The sequence below is a fragment of the Xiphophorus hellerii genome, chromosome 2, assembly GCF_003331165.1.
Source record: "Xiphophorus hellerii strain 12219 chromosome 2, Xiphophorus_hellerii-4.1, whole genome shotgun sequence".
NCBI classification, from domain to species: Eukaryota; Metazoa; Chordata; class Actinopteri; order Cyprinodontiformes; family Poeciliidae; genus Xiphophorus; species Xiphophorus hellerii.
Genome location: NC_045673.1, coordinates 31,119,298 through 31,138,306, shown reverse-complemented (window position 1 = coordinate 31,138,306; position 19,009 = coordinate 31,119,298). Strand labels below are relative to the sequence as shown.

The 19,009-nt window shown below is 36.7% G+C and overlaps 1 protein-coding gene and 1 long non-coding RNA gene across 2 annotated transcripts in view; both read left to right on the top strand.

Moving 5' to 3' along the window:
• The first annotated feature begins 1,785 nt into the window (after positions 1 to 1,785).
• LOC116709157 (uncharacterized) lies at positions 1,786 to 3,547 on the top strand. The gene is made up of 3 exons (XR_004336826.1): positions 1,786 to 1,988; positions 2,879 to 2,944; positions 3,355 to 3,547. It is a non-coding gene; the product is annotated as an uncharacterized LOC116709157 (long non-coding RNA).
• A 2,522-nt stretch (positions 3,548 to 6,069) lies between these two features.
• tdrd12 (tudor domain containing 12) overlaps positions 6,070 to 19,009 on the top strand; it is a 34,523-nt gene continuing 21,583 nt past the window's right edge. The window contains exons 1-10 of the mRNA XM_032550336.1: positions 6,070 to 6,093; positions 7,181 to 7,345; positions 8,019 to 8,155; positions 8,295 to 8,414; positions 8,518 to 8,573; positions 8,664 to 8,749; positions 9,758 to 9,932; positions 13,927 to 13,991; positions 14,487 to 14,602; positions 17,491 to 17,562. Of these exons, the coding sequence (XP_032406227.1) occupies positions 6,070 to 6,093; positions 7,181 to 7,345; positions 8,019 to 8,155; positions 8,295 to 8,414; positions 8,518 to 8,573; positions 8,664 to 8,749; positions 9,758 to 9,932; positions 13,927 to 13,991; positions 14,487 to 14,602; positions 17,491 to 17,562 (1,016 nt within the window). The remainder of the gene's footprint in view (positions 6,094 to 7,180; positions 7,346 to 8,018; positions 8,156 to 8,294; positions 8,415 to 8,517; positions 8,574 to 8,663; positions 8,750 to 9,757; positions 9,933 to 13,926; positions 13,992 to 14,486; positions 14,603 to 17,490; positions 17,563 to 19,009) is intronic.

Genomic DNA, 19,009 nt, shown 5'->3' with positions numbered 1-19,009 from the left:
TGCATAAATGTTCTTTTGACTTTTCACTGCTGATAGTGACAGACGTTACCGTTCAAAACACTCAGTTTTATGTCCTCAACTCTCAGTGCCACACTGTTACGTGCCAGGCAAACATTCGCAAATTCTTGCTTCTTCTCAGGGCAAATGTTCTCCACCATTTTCATAACACAGTTTTGATAAATGTATCTTCAGTAAAAGGTTTGCCATGTTTAGCTATTAACATTAACATCGTAGCTTGCTTTGGTGGTATTTTCTTTTGACTCAGGCCTAAAGAAATCGCTGTTGTGATGCCAGTGCAGCTTGGAGCTGCTTCAGTTTTTCAGCACGGTCACTTCCTGTTAGCTTGTTGTATGCGTTAGCATGTTTAGTCTGGTAGTGTCTCTTTACGTCAAAATCCTTAAACAAGGCAACCGTCTCATTACAAATTAGACAAGCATAATTGCCTTGATTTTCAGAAAAGAAGTATTGTAATTCCCATCTCTCTTGAAAGCGGCGGCCCTCACTGTAAACTTTCCTCGTTTTCTTTGCAGTGGCCATGGCAGAAATGAGTGGAGAGGGGTTCGCTGCACCGAGGCAGAGACTGATAGTATTAAAGTGGTGCTGCCACCATTTGGTGAAAGGAGGAATTACAGTTTCAAGTTTTATGATTTATTTATTCTGTTTCACAGTGCAGGCGGGCCATAAATAATACATTATAAGACCGAAGCTGCGGGCCGTATGAAATCTGACCGCGGGCCGTGATTGGCCCCCGGGCCGGACTTTGGACATGCCTGGTATACATGCTAGTTTACGTTTTTGATGTTGTGAAAAAAAGATTAATATGAAAGTGGTTTTCTAATAATCACATTGCCATTAATCTAATGCTATTTTGTAGGAGTAGAACTTTTAAGATGAACAGCTTTGGCTTAACAACTTAAACTGTGCATTTCTGCCTGAAATATAATGTAGTTTATGAATTATTACAATGGTTGATTTATTTTAATGACAATGGAAAGAGTCTGAAATAAGTATAGCAAAAATGTTAAATTATTCATAAATGTCATGACCTCTGTGAAGGTTTTGCATAAACCAGCCAGAGAGACGTTGAAGAAAATTCAAAATATAATCTTAATTTATTAACAAAAAAAAATCCAAAAATGATAAATTGGGCCCAAACTGAGGTCAACATAACAAAGTACAACTCAGGTGGTAACATAACAAACTCAAGCACAAACTGACCTAACAAACAAGACATGAGGGGAACTTAAATAGTGGCTGATCAGACCATTAACACACACTAGGGGGTAATTAAACACACAAAAACCTAACAAATACTGGTCAGAATATTACTAAATCTATAAATGAAATAAATATCAGAATTTAACTAACTTTCCAAAAGAAGAAACATTAAATAAATGGTAAAATTAAACTAAAGACCAAATTTCCCCCTCCCCTGGTGAACAAATGGAACGGCCCGCTGAGGAAGTTTGATTGGAGCTGATTGGACACCAATCAGCTGGAGCTCATCTGTATGATTTTCAGGAACAGGTCCAGAGGAAACTGGTAACTCAAAAGAAAGAAATTAATTTGTTATATTTAACAAAATATACAAAGAACTGACACGTAAAGTTAACTAAATGGGTGCACAACAAATAGTTAACTAAAGAGTCAGACTAATGAAAACAAATATAAAGATAAAAATCTAAACTACTCACTAATCAATATATAAAGTAATATTAAGGGAAAACAGAAAACCATTACCAATAGTGTCTGTGTGTGACAGTCGGGACAGCTGTCACAACCTCTATATGACAATCTAATACTTTGACAAATATTTTGTCTTTGTAATGAGTCCGCTGTTACTCTTCTTTCTTTTTTCAAAAAAATATATTTGCCTTTACAGTTTGCAGAGTGCATACTGGAAAACAAGGACCTGAACTTTCCATCAACAGCAGAAGCTGTTAATACCGTGCGACTCAACATTTCTTCCACACTTCTCTCAGAATCAGGTATCTTTTGACATATTTTTTATTCAGTTCCTATGTGGGTGGGATACTATGTTGTGTGTAAAATCATGCACGCACAAAAAAATTGTGTTAGGTCAGCTATTTTATCTAATTAGAAATATTAAAATATTGAACTTTGCAGATGTGTGAAGTACAATCATGCTAGTGTTTATGTCAAATTCAATTAGTGAAGAACATTTCAATACACCTGGCCTTGATCTCTAATAAATAAATTACACATAACACAGCCCAATAACTGCTGAGGCAAAAAACATAATCAACAAACTTAAAATTGTTCTAGGATACAATTACGTACACTTTTCTTGAGTAGCTTTAATGTAACTTAATAAGCAAAAAGGATTTGCAGTTTGTGAAAGTACAAAACTGGAATGAGATGTATTATGTGAACCATTATATTCATTACTGTGTTTTCATAAAATTAACATTTACAAAATGACAAATTTCACAAGATGTACATACATATATATGTAGACATATTAACATTTTCTGAATGCCATTTTTATACTTTCAATGGCTTAACTTGGAGAAAATTATAAAAAAGTAAACACTAAGTGATGCTTTCTTTTACCATAAATCCCAGAAATACCTTAAATACATATGTGTTTCAATTCATGAATAGACAGACACCATGTGCGCCTGCCTAATATGCCAATATGATGTACAGTTTCTATTACTTGTATTTGTTTATGAGACCAGACATTATCAAAAAGGGATGATTAGACGACTGAGATCTACACAGAGGATTATTGTTGTTCCACTTTCAAAAGAACACTAACAAATGGAATTATTTAAAAGAAAAAAAAAATTTCAAAAAAATACCATTAAGTTTATTTTATAACATTGATTTAAAGATGTGGTTTGTTTTTCTGTAGAGTCAGTGGAGACTCTACAGACTCTGCAGACACTGTGGCAGTGAGGACACAGAAGATCATATGTGGGTAAGACAACAATGTAATGCAGTGAAAAATCAATTCAAGCAAACCATATACCATCCTTAAAATAGTTGCAAAGTATGTAGATATACAAAAATAAATCATAATAAAATAAATAAACACCCAAGGCAGGTAAGTGGGAAGTTGTTTAAGTTTTTTTTTTTAAGTACAGTCGTAAAACATTAAACACAGTTGCTTATGGTCCTAGAATTGTTTTACCTCCATACATGTCAGGAACATGCTGTCATCTCCTCAAATAAAGTGCTGCCAAGCATATATTGATAATTAAGAAGAAGCTTTATGTTGAGAAAACCCAATATCACCTTCAGTAAACAGATAAGGAACTAAAAAAAACATTCTTTATGTTGAATATTCTTTATGTTGTTATTTGACCATTTTGTATTATTTATTTACAGATCACATGTGACAGATGCAACTGGTGGTACCACCAAGGCTGCGTTAAGGTCCCACAAACCGACACAGACTACTGCTGTGCAATGTGTTTATAGATTTTATGTTTGTACCAATCTAATTCTTTAATGACTGCAGTTCAGTGGATTTTCAGTTTAAACATGTGACATAATTTTCGTTGGTTTTCCAAAAATTTTTGTTATGAATATTCTTTTGTTGAAATTAATGAAAAAAAGTTATTTAATTTTTATGTTAAACCAAAATAAAAATGGTTTGTGCATGCTTTACATTTAGCATGGTTGCATTGTCAAATTGATTTCCTTCAGTATCCTTGCAATAGCGATAATAAAGAAATAACATTTTCTACATCATCACATTTGTTCCCTTAACTGCTGGTGTGAGTTTTATATCAATAGGATGATATTTGGGGAAAATAGAGAGGGCATGCAAATTTTGGCAGGCTAATAATAGGCTTTGCCAAAAAATGCATCCCCTGCTAAAATGGAGAAATAAAGAGTTAAGAGTGGAATAACTTTTTCTACATAATCAAACTTGTTCTATGAACTGCTGGTACAAGTTTCATATCAATAGGATAATATTTGGGAAAAACAGAGAGGGCATGCAGATATCGGCACACTAATAATAGGCTTTGCCAAAAAATGCATCCCCTGCTAAAATGGAGAAATAAAGAGTTAAGAGTGAAATAACTTTTTCTACATAATCAAACTTGTTCTATGAACTGCTGGTACAAGTTTCATATCAATAGGATAATATTTGGGAAAAACAGAGAGGGCATGCAGATATCGGCACACTAATAATAGGCTTTGCCAAAAAATGCATCCCCTGCTAAAATGGAGAAATAAAGAGTTAAGAGTGAAATAACTTTTTCTACATAATCAAACTTGTTCTATGAACTGCTGGTATAAGTTTCATATCAATAGGATAATATTTGGGAAAAACAGAGAGGGCATGCATATTTTGGCAGGAACAAAATCCATATTGCCAAAAAATGCATCCCCTGCTAAAATGGAGAAATAAAGAGTTGAGAGTGAAATAACTTTTTCTACATAATCACACTTGTTCTATGAACTGCTGGTATAAGTTTCATATCAATAGGATAATATTTGGGGAAAATAGAGAGGGCATGCAAATTTTGGCAGGCTAATAATAGGCTTTGCCAAAAAATGCATCCCCTGCTAAAATGGAGAAATAAAGAGTTAAGAGGGATTTTTACCTTTTCTACGTAATGACACTTGTTCTCTGAGCTACTTCTGTAAGTTTCATATCAACAGGACAATAGACAGGGGATACAAATATTGGCAGGCTCAGAAATTAAAATGCATCCCCCCTACATTAATAGACTAGACAGTTAAGGATGATATAAAATGTTCTACATAACGGGCTTCTGTTTTGTAATGCTTTAAGCCATTGTGTTAAAAGAAAAATCGGGGAATTTCAAACCATCTGCGGAGAACATTTTCATCAGACACTGACTGAAAAACGTTTGACTCATGTGTCTCAATAAAAGTATAAAAACCGTATTTATTTCAATTAATCTGCGAAATAAAACCCACCGTTTTATGGCTTACATGGTTAAGAAACGTGATAATATTACGAATATCTTCAAAAGTTTCCTCTTCGGTCATATTTCAGTCCGTTTTCTCATCAATATGCGAGAGTTTAGAGCGATGCGCGCTCCCGCGACAGGGCATGCAATTCTCGGCAGGCATGCATTTCTCGGCATAACACCTGCCTGACGGCCACACCCGAACCCAAAAAACCCTTAAAACGTGACAAACTAACACAAAATCACAATTAAACAAGTAACACAAACACCCAGTGAAAAACAGTAAGAAAAAACCAAAGATGGAAAAGATACAAACACTCGCTCTCTCACTCTCTCTTCTTCCGCACACACCCTCCTCTAACACGAAGAAGACTGCAGGGATGTGTACTTGACATGAGGTGTACTTGCAAGTATGCATCCTCGATAAAAATGGGCGGAGCAAGAATACATCCGGGTACGTTGAGCGTTCTTGCCTTGATGCGTACTTAGAAATGGAACAGTACTTTGGCCACTGTCGATGACATTTCACAAGTACCCTAGAACAGATAAGTAGGCATATTGAGAAACGGCCAAAGGCGGAACAAGGGTTCAAGTGCGACTATTCGGACAGGACCAGTATCTGATTGGAAAACGTAACATCTGTTTTAAAGTTCTAACTTCTGAAATCTAGTGGCGCGGAAATCTGACAAAGACCCACCGAATTTTAACATTGCTTACCCTCACTTCTCAAGCCACCATGTAAAGATATAGCTGATATAATTCAATTTGGAAAAAAAATACCACTACCTCTAGCGGGCAGTGTGAGAATAGCTGCCACCTTTCTTTGAATTAGTCAGCGGTAATTGGTGAACCTCTGAGAAAGGTATGCTTTGTTGCATTGAGTAAGTTGTAAATAACCCGACGAACAACAGAGAATGTGATTTTAAAATGTGCTTTACAAGGACATTAGTTGGCGTGTTAAGGATGTATGAACTTTATTTTATTGTAAATTAGAGAAACCCCATTTGCTTAAAGTCAGCTAGTTTAGCTAACAAGTAAAGCTAGCTGACAAGTTAGGCACGGTTAGAGTGTGGCTTTTCTTCCGTCCCAGATAAACTCTTTAACACTTGCGGTTTATATTTTCTTGTTTCTCAGCTTCCGGTTCATTCACAAAATGTTGGAAATATTCATTTTGAAGGTAAGAAGCATTCCATCACGACACTGAAGTACTGAAGTATGCGTCAGATAACGCAGCTGCCGTTTTTGGCGCTTGATTTTCTTTTTTATTTACTTGTGTATCTCAGAAGAGGGAAGTTTTACATTTTTTAAAGGACGAGGCTACATTTATAAAAATCATTGGAATACCACAGAAGTAGTCTACATTTATGGCAAATTGCAGAATATCCATTTTATGATTTGTGAAGACTCAAGACTTTTGAGCTTCTTTGGTATAAAACCGACATTAGCAGTGGCCCACTATATTTGTTTACATAAATTTCCTGAGTATGGTAACATTGCCTTTGAACTACAGTACTGTATATGGCTTGGGTCAGAGGTTTTGGGTTTCCTTCCTCACTTCTCACAATAGCTTGCTGGAATTCTGGCCCATTCCTCCTAACAGAACTGGCATAGGTTTGATCAGCTTTGAAGGCTGGAGCTTACTGTTCTCTGCCTGATATTTTTCTGATGTCTTGTGTCAGAAAGCAGTGTGTTCCAGCTGAGGCCTCCACAAATGCATCCACAAATGTGCCTCCAATTAACTCCAATGTGTTAGCCTATCAGAAGTTTTCAAAGCCACACCCTCATCATCTGAGCTTTCCCTTATTGTTTAAAAAGATGGTAAGCATTCTGTATCAAAGACATTAACAAATAAATTTGACACAATCTTTCATTATTGTGGCATCTAGCACATCGAAATAATTTTGGAAATAGAACAAGAAAATTTTTATTTATTATTTTTTTTGTTGGTCTGATTTAACTTGAGACAGTGAAAAATGTCTCCTCCTTTTGGCGTGTTTAAACATCTGGTTTCAGCTGTAGTTCTTCTCCCCTTAGACTTTTTTTTGTAAAGTGTGTAGAGATATTCGTTGGTATTTGGCAGTATGTAAATAAATAGAATTTAAATTAATTGTATTGATTAATTTCTCTGCCTAATATACTGTTCCATCAACATAGAACCGCTTCTCTTCTAGCATTTATCAATTTAACAGAGCTTGTGGTCATTTAAAGTATCTAAGTATGAGTTTGAAAGATGATTTATGTGTTCGTTTCTTCTGACCTCTAAGGTTGAGAATCCATCATGCCTCTGGGGTCGGGTTGTTTGCGGTGCCGATGGCAGTGTGGAGACCACAGAACATTACACTACTCTCCAGGCTCAGATGAACCTTTTCTACCAAGATGCCACTCAAGATCTAAATCAACTGAAACCCACTTCATTAGAGGAAGGACAGGTATTGAAACCCTAACAGTTTGTTGTCAGATACATTTAGAGCTGGCTATGACTTGGGTATTTTTGATCTTAAATTCTTCCAGCTAAACATGTTTTCTGTTAAAATTCTAGATTAGAAATTTCTGCTGATATGATCTCTCATATAAACCTTTTTAAATCTTTTTGACTCTTCAACATCTTGAAAACAATCTAAAAACACTCAAAAACTCTATAATCACAATGAAATGTGATATTGTAAGCATGTTCATGCAAAGGGTCAGACCAGGACTGTGTTAGTATATAATTTTAGCAGAATAACAGTATTAAGTATCAATATCACTAAAGTGGGAAAATACACTGCCGATTTTGCAGACCTTCTCACTTTTAGAAGTCTTGAATTTATATCATAGGTACTCTTCAACTGTGAGTGATCAAATCTAAAACAAAATTCCAGAAAATCACATTGTATAATTTTTTAAGTAATTAATTTGCAGACCAAAAAGACTTGCTTGGCTAATAATTAACAATAGAATTCTTGATGTTGCATTGTTTGACGTGAATCCACACGGACTGTCAGTAAAGAAGTCATTTGTCTTGGTATTTGTATGATTTTCCAATATAACAAAGTTTTAGTCTTGCATAACAGCTCAACTTTGACTTGTAGTGATTTTGTGTTGCTGTTTTACACCTCTCAGGTGTATGTGGTATACTGGGCTGTGAAGAAGTCATGGTGTCGTGCCGTGGTGCGGTCCGTCATCACCGACCCAACATGCTGTCGAGCTTTCTGCTTCCTGGTTGACCATGGAGAAATGATTGTGGTCTCCTTAGACAAGTAAGTCAAATATAGCTCTGGTTCCCAGCTCAAAATGAAACTTACTTATTACCTAAGTAAGTAGCAGTTGCAATCTCAGATGTGTAAGGGCTATGCTGATAGTTAAATTGTATTTTTTTGTTTCTTGTCTCCTACCAAGGATACGAGTGTCATTACAGAAGTTCCTTCAGCTTCCTTTCTGGGTGAGGAGGTTCCATCTGGCACGAATCCAACCAATAACCCTTCGAGTATCTGTACTAGAAGAAAAAGTAGAACTTGAGTGAGAAAATGAGTTGTTTTCATTTAATACTTAAACTTTTGACACTTCATTGTTGACCGTTTTACTTAACCTATATTACAATTACTATTGCTATTTCCTGCAGACCTTCTAGACAGTGGGACTTTTCGGCTACACTTTACCTGCACAACTTGCTTCGAGGTTAAAATAATTAATATTTAGTATGATTATAATAAGATGTTAATATTTGTACTAAAATATTTTTGTCAATTGTTTGATTTTTCCTCATAGCATCCACCCAAACAGAAGCTGTGTTGCATCAGTTGGAGTCGGACTCTACCTCCATTGAGCTCTATCTTACCATCAGCAACATCAAGGTGAACTTTGTCATAAGTACATGTATTTTGTTTTTTGGTGGTGGGACGTGTTAATTGCAACATCTGTAATGAATCACAGTGCATTTTGATTGAAAACTACATATCAACAAAATAAGCTACATTCTCAATTCAAAAACTCGCTGCTTAAGACAGCAGATCTATCATTGCATAAAAATGGAAGAATGCTGTTTAAACCACATATGTGTGTTTTTCTGAGTCTTTGGCTGAGGCAACGGCTGATCACCTCCAGGCCACACCCCACTGATGCAGTAATTCATGCCAAAAAAAAGCTCGAAGTACTGAGTGCATATTGTATACTGTAGAATACATGACATTCTTTTTAGTAGTTTTTGAATAATAGATGTATAAGTTTAACAACAAAGACATTTAATTGTTTTCAATCTATTAGGTTATTCAACCATGTGTGAAGTGCTGTTATACCTATTTGGCTTTCAAGTATTTCCGGAAGCCCTGATCAGTCACGGATCTTCTTTAGAAATGTGACTGTTAACGCTGATGTTAGCGTTGGGGACGTCTGTGCTGCTGCAACATGTTGTGCATTTAGATGCTATTTTAGGCTTGAGTAGCTTCGCTGATGGGCCAACTCCTTTTAGCACAACTTGAACACAAGTCAAGTGAACAGTCTTTTCCAGAGTCCTGTCAAATTGTTCTTTTGAAGCAAAAATGACTCCTCAGTGGACCAAGACAACTGACTTTGTCATCTATTGCTGTTTTTGGAGACCGTCACTTGTGTGTCAGATTTATGGGCATACCAAAAATTCATGAATACAAAATTCTGACTGGAACTGGTTTGTAAAAAATAGTTGATTAAATGCGTTAACTTTTGTAACACTTTAAAATCTATGTAAACAATTAATAAAAATTAACACATTAAAGTCCTGGCCTTAGTATTTTTCATTTCATATCCACCTTGTAGTTGTTGTTTTTAATATTCATTATAAGCCTGTCTTGGGGGTAAGAAGTTTATAATATTTATTTCTTTTACAGATCTGTGTGAATGATGACCTGGTAGCCAATAGGTTTGCATGTTACAGCAGCAGTGGCCTGGACGCCTGTGACAGATTTCCTCTCATGTTGTCCCCCAGCATTCTAACTCAGACTGCTTTAAAATGCTCTGACAAGCAGATGGAGGAAAACCTGCATTCGCCCAGTGAACATGGAGGTATGACCCTTCTATTCCCAGTTCTGTAAGTTAACACATGCCAGCACAGACCAGAATTATTAATAATTCTCAGAGGCTTCCCATTTACTAAAAGATAGGCTAATCAAAAAGATGACACTAATTCTGAATTTAAAAATGACTCCACTGTTTATTCTGTTACATTTAAGGAGACAAAATGCAATACAATTTCTAATCGACTATCGCAGTTTAAACATTATTTAAATACACCATAAACATCATCTTAATACAGTGTGATGTCTTCACCTGCTTGGGAATCTTATTTTGTAAAATAAGTCCATATGGTTGAGATGAAGACAACTGGCCTGTTCATTTGTCTAAAGTCACGCTGTAGAAACTCCTCTGTCTGGTGCAACAGGATTTTTGGGTTAGCTAAAAATTTTTCTTTGCCAATTATGCAAGTTATAGATCCATTTCTTCTAGCATTTTCAGTGGACATTGCTATTCTCATCAGGGCCCTGCTCTCTCGACATGTGTTCAGTGTGATGACAGTTTTCTCAGTTTAAATGAGTTAAAAAACTCAGTGGCAGAATTTTAATGGTCTTTCATACTTTTTTACAGTCTTTTGTTTTACCTTATTTGCTGGCTAAATAGTATTTATGTAGAAATAGGGGTATACCAATAAATCGGCCCTAATTTCCTTAATTTTGGGAGATCTGTGGTCAGTTGATACTGATATGTGAACCCGATCTTATCCACCGATCTTATTGATCTCAGCAAATGTCTAAAAATCAACCACTGTCCCCTCTTGCTCTGCCGTGAGAGGGGCTTAAGTGATAGACCCACCCTGGTCATGTCTGTATGTTTGTAGTCAACAATAGTCACCAAGTTGTTGTAGAGCCACCTGACAGAAGATTAGATAGTTTTCCCATCTATGAGGACAGCTCAGTATACTAGAAAAATGTGAAAAAGTTCAATATTTTTGTCACTGGTTTCAGAAAATGGAATTTATGTTATATACATTAATTACACAGATTGAAATATTGAAGTCTTTATTTCTTGAATTATGACTATTTCTGGCTTACATGTAATGAAAACACAATATGTAGTGTCTCAGAAAATTAGAATATAACATAAGGACAATAAAGAAAAATATTTTAAACAGTATTGTCAAGCTTTTGGAAAGCATGTTCATTTCTATGCACTTAATACTTGGTTGCATCCTGGAACCCTGGGTTTTTGAGGAAACCAAGTATGTGCAAGTTGGCCTCTTCTTTCATCTCTTTTACTGGCATGAAGATTCCATGTCAGAGTAAGCTTACTAGAAAAATATGAAAATGACTCATAGAATTGATAAGGGGTAATAGCTAGTCTAGGCAAGTGGGACCTATTTTAAGTTTTTCTAAACTTATTTTAATAGTTTAGAAAAACTAGAATTGAAAGTGATATCAGCAGGATACGATGCCATTTTAGAGGATATTGAAAGTCTACAATTTCACAGAAAAGATGTTATGTTTGATGTTATGTTCTGCTGAGTAACATCAGCAGAACCTGATATCTGGTGGTATCAGTTTACCTTATCAGCTGATTTGGTGAATCATTTGATGAAAAGTCCACTGGGGTGATTCCACTGGTCAGCAACCAAAACATTGTCTGGGGTTTTTCAACTGTTTTAGGGTCATTTTTGATGAGCTGAATCCAAAAATCATACTGGCTTTGCTCAATCAGGTCAACTATGGATGCAACATGAGCATCAAATGCATGACTTGCTCTCACATCTGGATCGGTTTTCTGAGAATCTGGATCAAAAAGTGATGAGCAGGAGGAGAGATTCCATCAGGACAGAAAAGAGACAGAAAATTTTACACAATGAAGAAGTAATGTTCAATTCACATGTACTTACCATTAGTAGTGTTTATTTTTCAATTTACAGAAATCCAAGTTTGTAACATTTAATTAATATACTCTGTTAGAAAACTTTTTTTGTCTCCTAAAAACGTTTTTGGATGAGAAATATTAACGGAAATTAACTGATAATGTCACAGAAATGTCCTCAATTTAGTCAGAAGATCGGATTTCTCTAAAGCAAATTGGAATAAAAACCTGATTGAGAAAAATGGATGTCATTTTTGAATTCAGCAATGCAAAATAATCCTAATTCAGTTGAAAAAACAGACAACTTCCAAAAAATATTTTTTGTAAGCCAGTGTTATAAGAAGTCTAATGTCTGGGAAGCATAGAACCATATCATCAATGCTGCTGCTGCACAACTAAAAGGTACAGTGCAGGGCCATGAAAGAAAGAATAATTATTGCGAAAAGGGAAGGTTTCTAGGCCTGTCACAATAACACATTTTGCTGAGTTTTTTTGCCCCGATTTTCCCCTTATGACAATCTTAGAACGTTGGGCGTTCTAAGATTGTCGCTTGCGATTTCATAACCGATCATCCTGTAGTGTGTGGTGTGTTATGGTAGATCGTAGTGGCAGCTCTGATCTAAATCAGGGGTTTTCCCCGACAGGCTGCATGTTAATGCAGCCTGTTGAATGTGATAGGTAGCCAATCAGAAAGCGTGGATTCTCCTCCCTGCTTTCTGAGGGGAAATTACAGAGGGGAATCCCTAACAGCTGACCCCTCGCAACCTGAAGTCCAGCAGACATTGGAGATGATATGTGGAAACAACATTAATATTTATTCAACATGCAAAGAATATAGAAATGACAAGGGGAGGAGTTGGAGCGAAATTGCTACCGCAGTTGATAAACCCGGTAACTTTTCAGCTGTTCTTCGTTAACGTGACATAAATAGGTTATAATAATTTTCATTCAGTCAGGACTTTACGCTGACACTAGCCCCATGCATTGCAGGTAGATTGTAGTAAAGCATTGATTAATGCCTTGTTTTAAAATTAGTTAACTGGACTTGTAGCCATTATTTTGTGACCATTGTTGGACACCACACGGCACGATCAAACCCGATCGAACGGTTATACCTAGGATTTCTGTCGGCTAACATGTGGTCTCTCAGGTTTTGAAAATGGGCCGACAATCGGCCGACAACTCTAAGATCGTGTCATGTGCGCTGGGCATTACACTAAGGATATGAGGAAGGGAGGGTCAGTGGAGAGCACCGGAGTTGAGCCTTTTTTCATTCAGTGTCATCAGCAGAAAGAGAAAAAGGCCGGAAGACACGATAAAGCCGATAATTAAAATGACACCGATAGTTTTAATTTATCGTACGATTAATTGATTTATCGTTTATCGCGACAGGCCTAAGGGTTTCTATAAGATTTTTCTCCTTCCTGCTCCCTTTTCATAATAGAATATGCTTTGTTAAATTGAGTGAATAAATTGAGTGCTGTCTGCTGCACTACAGCTCCTCCACAGTGCAGCCGGTTGTGAATGCACAGACTAGTTAGCATGGCCATCGATGACGGTGGATGAACAGTATTCCTGTAACTTTAGGTTGTTTCTCTGCCTGTGGCACAACTGTAGTAAACCAGCAATCTTAAACTTGCTTACTGTGCAGGAAAGGGTGTGAGCAGCACATACACGAGTATAACTGAATGTGCTAAAACCTTCTTCCTGGCTGTGATTGGTTGTTTCTGAGCCGAAGCAGTGTATTTCTGCAGATGGCAGTAGGGCCACAGAGAGGAAGCAAAGGAGCTTGATTTTTATTATATTATACTGGGAGTACATAGTGACAGTTAACAAATATTTAAAAAACATATTTTTACATAAGATATCTACTGCAGCTTTAAAGTCTATCCATTTTCTTACACCCTTGTCCCTAGTGGGTTCGGGAGGTGCTGGTGCCTACCTCCAGCTAACGTTCCGGGCGAGAGGCGGGGTACACCCTGGACAGGTCGCTAGTCTGTCCCAGGGCAACACAGAAACAGACAGGACACACAACCATGCACACTCACACCTAGGGAGAATTTAGAGAGACAGCTTTAAAATATCTGTTTTAAAGATAATTAAGTAAAATAGTTTAGTATTCCAGTAAATGTCACTCACACTGATCTGTTCTTACCCTTAGGGTCATCAGAGAGTCCTGGTACTTCAGAAGCAGGGGACTGGCTGACAACTCCCTCTCTACCTCAGGTTTGCAGCTCTGTGCACTTTCTGCTTTGAAGTAGCAACTCCTACCAAGTGATGCCTACTATTATATCTTATTTTAAAGAAATGTTCATCTTGTGAACGGTCTCATCACACATTAATTGCAGTAGTACATACAGTACATCACAGATAATGTAAAGCCAGCGGAAATATTGGGTGTGGGTGGTTGAGATCTAAACACCTCAACCACTCAGCCCCATCCAAAGCACCATTCCCAGCACATACCCTATGCAAGCCCTCAAGGAGTGGAAAACAAAACAATACATGTTTTGTGAAACATGTTTTTTCCCAAAGACACTTTAAAACAAATCACTAAGTTGACCTTATATTTGTTTTCCAGTTTAAGAAAAAGAGGAGCTCCCCATCCTGTTTGATTTAGTGACTGACTTTAAGTAAAGAACTGTGGTCATCTGAACTTCCTGTCTGACTGCTATTTAGCAGTCAGTCAGCTGCTGATTTCAAATGTTTTAATCTGCTTAGAGTCAAGTCCCTGAGCTGGTTACTTGTGAGGAAGGCAGCAGATCAGAGGATACTAAAGAACCAATGTTTTTTAACAACCAAACCAAGCATGGCCCAAAAGCTTCAGGGGCAGAGAGGTAAGTAATTTGTGCAAGTTAAAGTTGAACTAATATTTCTGATAAAGAGAGTTGGGATTCATCTGGTACACTGAAATGTGTGTTGGAAGAACTGAGTTAATATGGAGGGTGAGAAGGAGACCGCTTTCCCTGTTTGACTCACTGACGACTGATGTTCCTTTTCTCATGTATTTTAATGTGGTTGTGTGTGTCTTCGTTGTTGTGGATCTGGATGTTTATTTGATGATAGTTTTTCTAAGCTGTTCCACCAGCTTTGTATTATCTTAGTTGTTGAATCTGTTGACAACATAATTTTGTAACAGAAGAATTATAACTTAAAAAACTTAAAATTCTATGAGTTAAAAAATAACGACATAAACTGACCTCGTTTTTCAGTGACTCCTCAGAGGAAACAGACTTCTCTCTTGCTTCAGCGCTAACCAAAAGCCTTGGTCTGTTCAGGTGAGGTTGGGCATTTTATACATGCATATGTCATTTGCTGAACATGACAGCAGATTCTTTCCTGACTTGTTGGTAAGAACCTTTCTCTTGTGCAGGTTCTTGAAGTTTCTAAATCCTGGCAGAGGCAATCATCTGGAAGACGTGAGATTACTTAAAAATCTCAATTATTATTTATATTTAATTTTAGGAATTGATCAAGATGTTAACTTTCCTTGAGGCATTCTACAGTTGTAATTAAAAGATATCTGGATAATTACAGTCATATGAAAAAGTTTGGGCACCCCTATTAATCTTAATTATTTTTATCTCTAAATATTTGGATGTTTGCAACAACTATTTCAGTTTGATACAACCAATAAATTATGGACACAGTAATATTTCAGTATTGAAATGAGGTTTATTGGACTAAAAGAAAATGTGCAGTACGCATTAACACAAAATTTGACAAGTGCAAAAATATGGGCACCTCAGCAGAAAAGTGACATTAATATTTAGTAGATCCTCCTTTTGCAAAAAACAGCCTATAGTCACTTCCTGTAGCTTTTAATGAGTTTCTGGATCCTGGATGAAGGTATTTTTGACCATTCTTCTTTGCAAAACAATTCCAGTTCAGTTAAGTTTGATGGTCGCCGAGCATGGACAGCCTGCTTCAAATCATCCCACAGATGTTCAATGATATTCAGGTCTGGGGGCTGGGATGGCCATTCCAGAACATTGTAATTGTTCCTCTGCATGAATGCTTGAACAGATTTGAAGCAGTATTTTGGATCATTGTCTTGCTGAAATATCCATGACCGGCGTAACTTCAACTTCGTAACTGATTCTTGAACATTATTCTCAAGAATCTGCTGATATTGAGTGGAATCCATGTAACCCTCAATTTTAACAAGATTCCCAGTGCCGGCATTGGCCACGCAGCCCCAAAGCATGATGGAACCTCCACCAAGTAGCAAGTGTTTTTCTTGGAACGCTGTTTGTTTTTTTTTGCTGCCATGCATAACGCCTTTTTTATGACCAAACAACTCAATTTTTGTTTCATCAGGCCACAGGACCTTATTCCAAAATGAAGCTAGCTTGTCCAAATGTGCTTTTGCATACCTCAAGCGACTCTGTTTGTAGCGTGCTTGCAGAAAAGGCTTCTGTCGCATCACTTTCCCATACAGCTTCTCCTCATGCAAAGTGTGCTGAATTGTTGAACGATGCACAGTGACACCATCTGCAGCAAGATGATGCTGCAGGTCTTTGGAGGTGGTCTGTGGGTTGTCCTTCACTGTTCTCACCATTCTTCTTCTCTGCCTCTGATATTTGTCTTGGCCTGCCACTTCTATGTTTAACAAGAACTGTCCCTGTGGCCTTCCATTTCCTTACTATGTTCCTCACAGTGGAAACTGACAGTTTATATCTCTGAGACAACTTTTTGCATCCTTCTCCTGAACAACTATGTTGAACAATCTTTTTTTCAGATCATTTGAGAGTTGTTTTGAGATGCCCGTGATGCCAGTCTTCAGAGGAGATTCAAATAGGAGAACAACTTGCAACTGGTCACCTTAAATACCTTTTCTCATGATTGGACACACTTGTCTATGAAGTTCAAAGCTTAATGAAGTTACCAAACCAATTTTATGTTTCAGTAAGTCAGTGAAAAGTAGTTAGGAGTTTTCAAATCAATAAAATGATAAGGGTACCCAAATTTTTGCACCTGTCAAATTCTGTTTTAATGCGTACTGCACATTTTCTGTTAGTACAATAAACCTCAATTCAGTACTGAAATATTACTGTGTCCATCAGTTATTCGATATATCAAACTGAAGTAGCTGTTGCAAACACCCAAATATTTAGAAATAAAAATAATGAAGATTAATAGGGGTGCCCAAACTTTTTCATATGACTAAGTATGAATTTAATAAAAATGGATTAAAAGATTTAACCAAAACAGAAAGTTTTTTCAAAAGTCTAATTTTAAAACTGTGAAGTATTTCAACATTGTTTATATCCTAAGTCCCAGTTGGAAATTCTGATTTGCAAAGACAAAACAGTGAGCAAAGCAATTGTAAACAGCGAGCATCAAGAGAAAACTTAAGTTTTGATGTGGTTAGTGGACATACAGATTTGTACAGATCCAGATGTGAATTCTGAACATGGTGTGTGTCCTGTTCAACAACCTGCCAGAGCCAGCAAAAGGCAAAAAAAACCTTCTCAGTTTTTTCCCCCAACAAATTCTGTAAGTTGAGTAAGGCCTTTGCAGGCCGATAATGTTAGCTAAATGGTCACTAGTAATTCTACCCTAGTATATTATGTTAAGACTAACAAGAAGAGTAATGTTGTTGTTGCCTAATATCCTTTGCTAGTTAGTTAATGCCAGGAATAAACCATCTTTAATTTCAGTGCAGAAGTTGGGATTGCTGTTCTTCCCACATATTTAAAATAAATCTTTGTTGCCTCAATAGAAAGAGCAAAGCCAGGAAGGAGACGTCAGACCAGAGGCCAGATGCAGAGATGATGACGCAGGTTCCTCTCGGGTAAGAAGAGATTATAACTTACTGAGAAAAAGATATCTGTCCTGATTAAAAAAAGAGTTTTTACAGATATTTCAGAAGTACTCTTTCACACTCAAATATTTCTTCTCTGTATTATAGGTAGCACAGGCAGAAGGCCATGTGTAGTTTGCATTTAGACATTTTTATTTATTTTTGAACACTTCCACCAGGTGTTTACTATTTGCTGCTAGTGAGTCTGAAGGAGCAGAGGTTGGGAGTCAGAGGCGAGGGCTGCTCTGTGAGGCAGAAGCTCGGTAGCTTGGACACTGCAGCTCCAAGGAGGAAGCAGCTTGAAAGTGGAGCTAGATCCAACCAGGCATTTTGCACAGCAGAATGGTTGCCATGGGTGATTAAAAGATTTCTCAAACATGCATGAAAGAATCAAGGGAACACTGCAGATATATTTTTGATGAGGGAATAACATGACATGCAAAGCTCAAAAAAGTCAATTTTAAATAATAATGCCCCTTTAAGCATTTTCCCCCCAATAAATTTAAAACTGGCACTGAATGTAGTAAAGCCAGCAATTTTCTTTTTGCACCAGCATCCTGCATGTTCAAACTTAGATTTATTAATGCAAACCTCATTGAAGTTGACCCAGGTACTGACTCAAGAACACCATACCACTTGGATAGATTTTTAAAATTTTTTCATCCTTCTTAGTTTTGACAGCTCTGAGAGTTTGTCTTTGGAAGTGCTGTTTAAAATTTCACACATTAATATGTTGAATCATGTTTACTCAAAGTTCATGCTGTTAGAAGAGTTAGGTTTGGTTGGTTTATCTATCTTGCAGGTGGGGCAGAATGATGACCTAAACAACTGTCAACCTGAGATGACTGAACTGTCTGAAGCTGGCACTGAACAAGAGCAGGATGCTGCCAGCATGTTCTCAGAAACCAAGTAGCCATTATTATTGTTCTTATCAGTTAGTGAGAGCTGTTCTTTGTTTTTTTTTTACAGCCTAGCTTACTTATAATGCTCTGCACACATCAATAGCTGTTATTTTTACTTAATTTAAGGTTATTTAATAATACAACAGATAAACACAATTGATAGAAATGGTTGGGTAATTTTTGAAAATATTTTCTGCATATTTGTTGCAGTCTTTCTTTCTGCCAAAGCAGCTCAAGTTCATATTTCTTGTATCATGCTTCTAAATTACAAATAACCCTAAAAGGATATTAATGCACGCAACACTTACAGTAAAGAATAACATAGATAATTGATATTTATCAATTATTGTACTTTGAACAAATTTTACTGTTACTTAATTACTGTTACTGTTACTTTTGTTTTTATTTCAAAAGATTAGAGATAAATAGATTTGTTCTTAGAAAAATGTACATGTTCAGAAACTGATCTTTTTAGGAACTTTTAAAGTTAATGGATCCTGAAGATTCGGCCATAAGTCCCACCGTTAGCTTCAGGG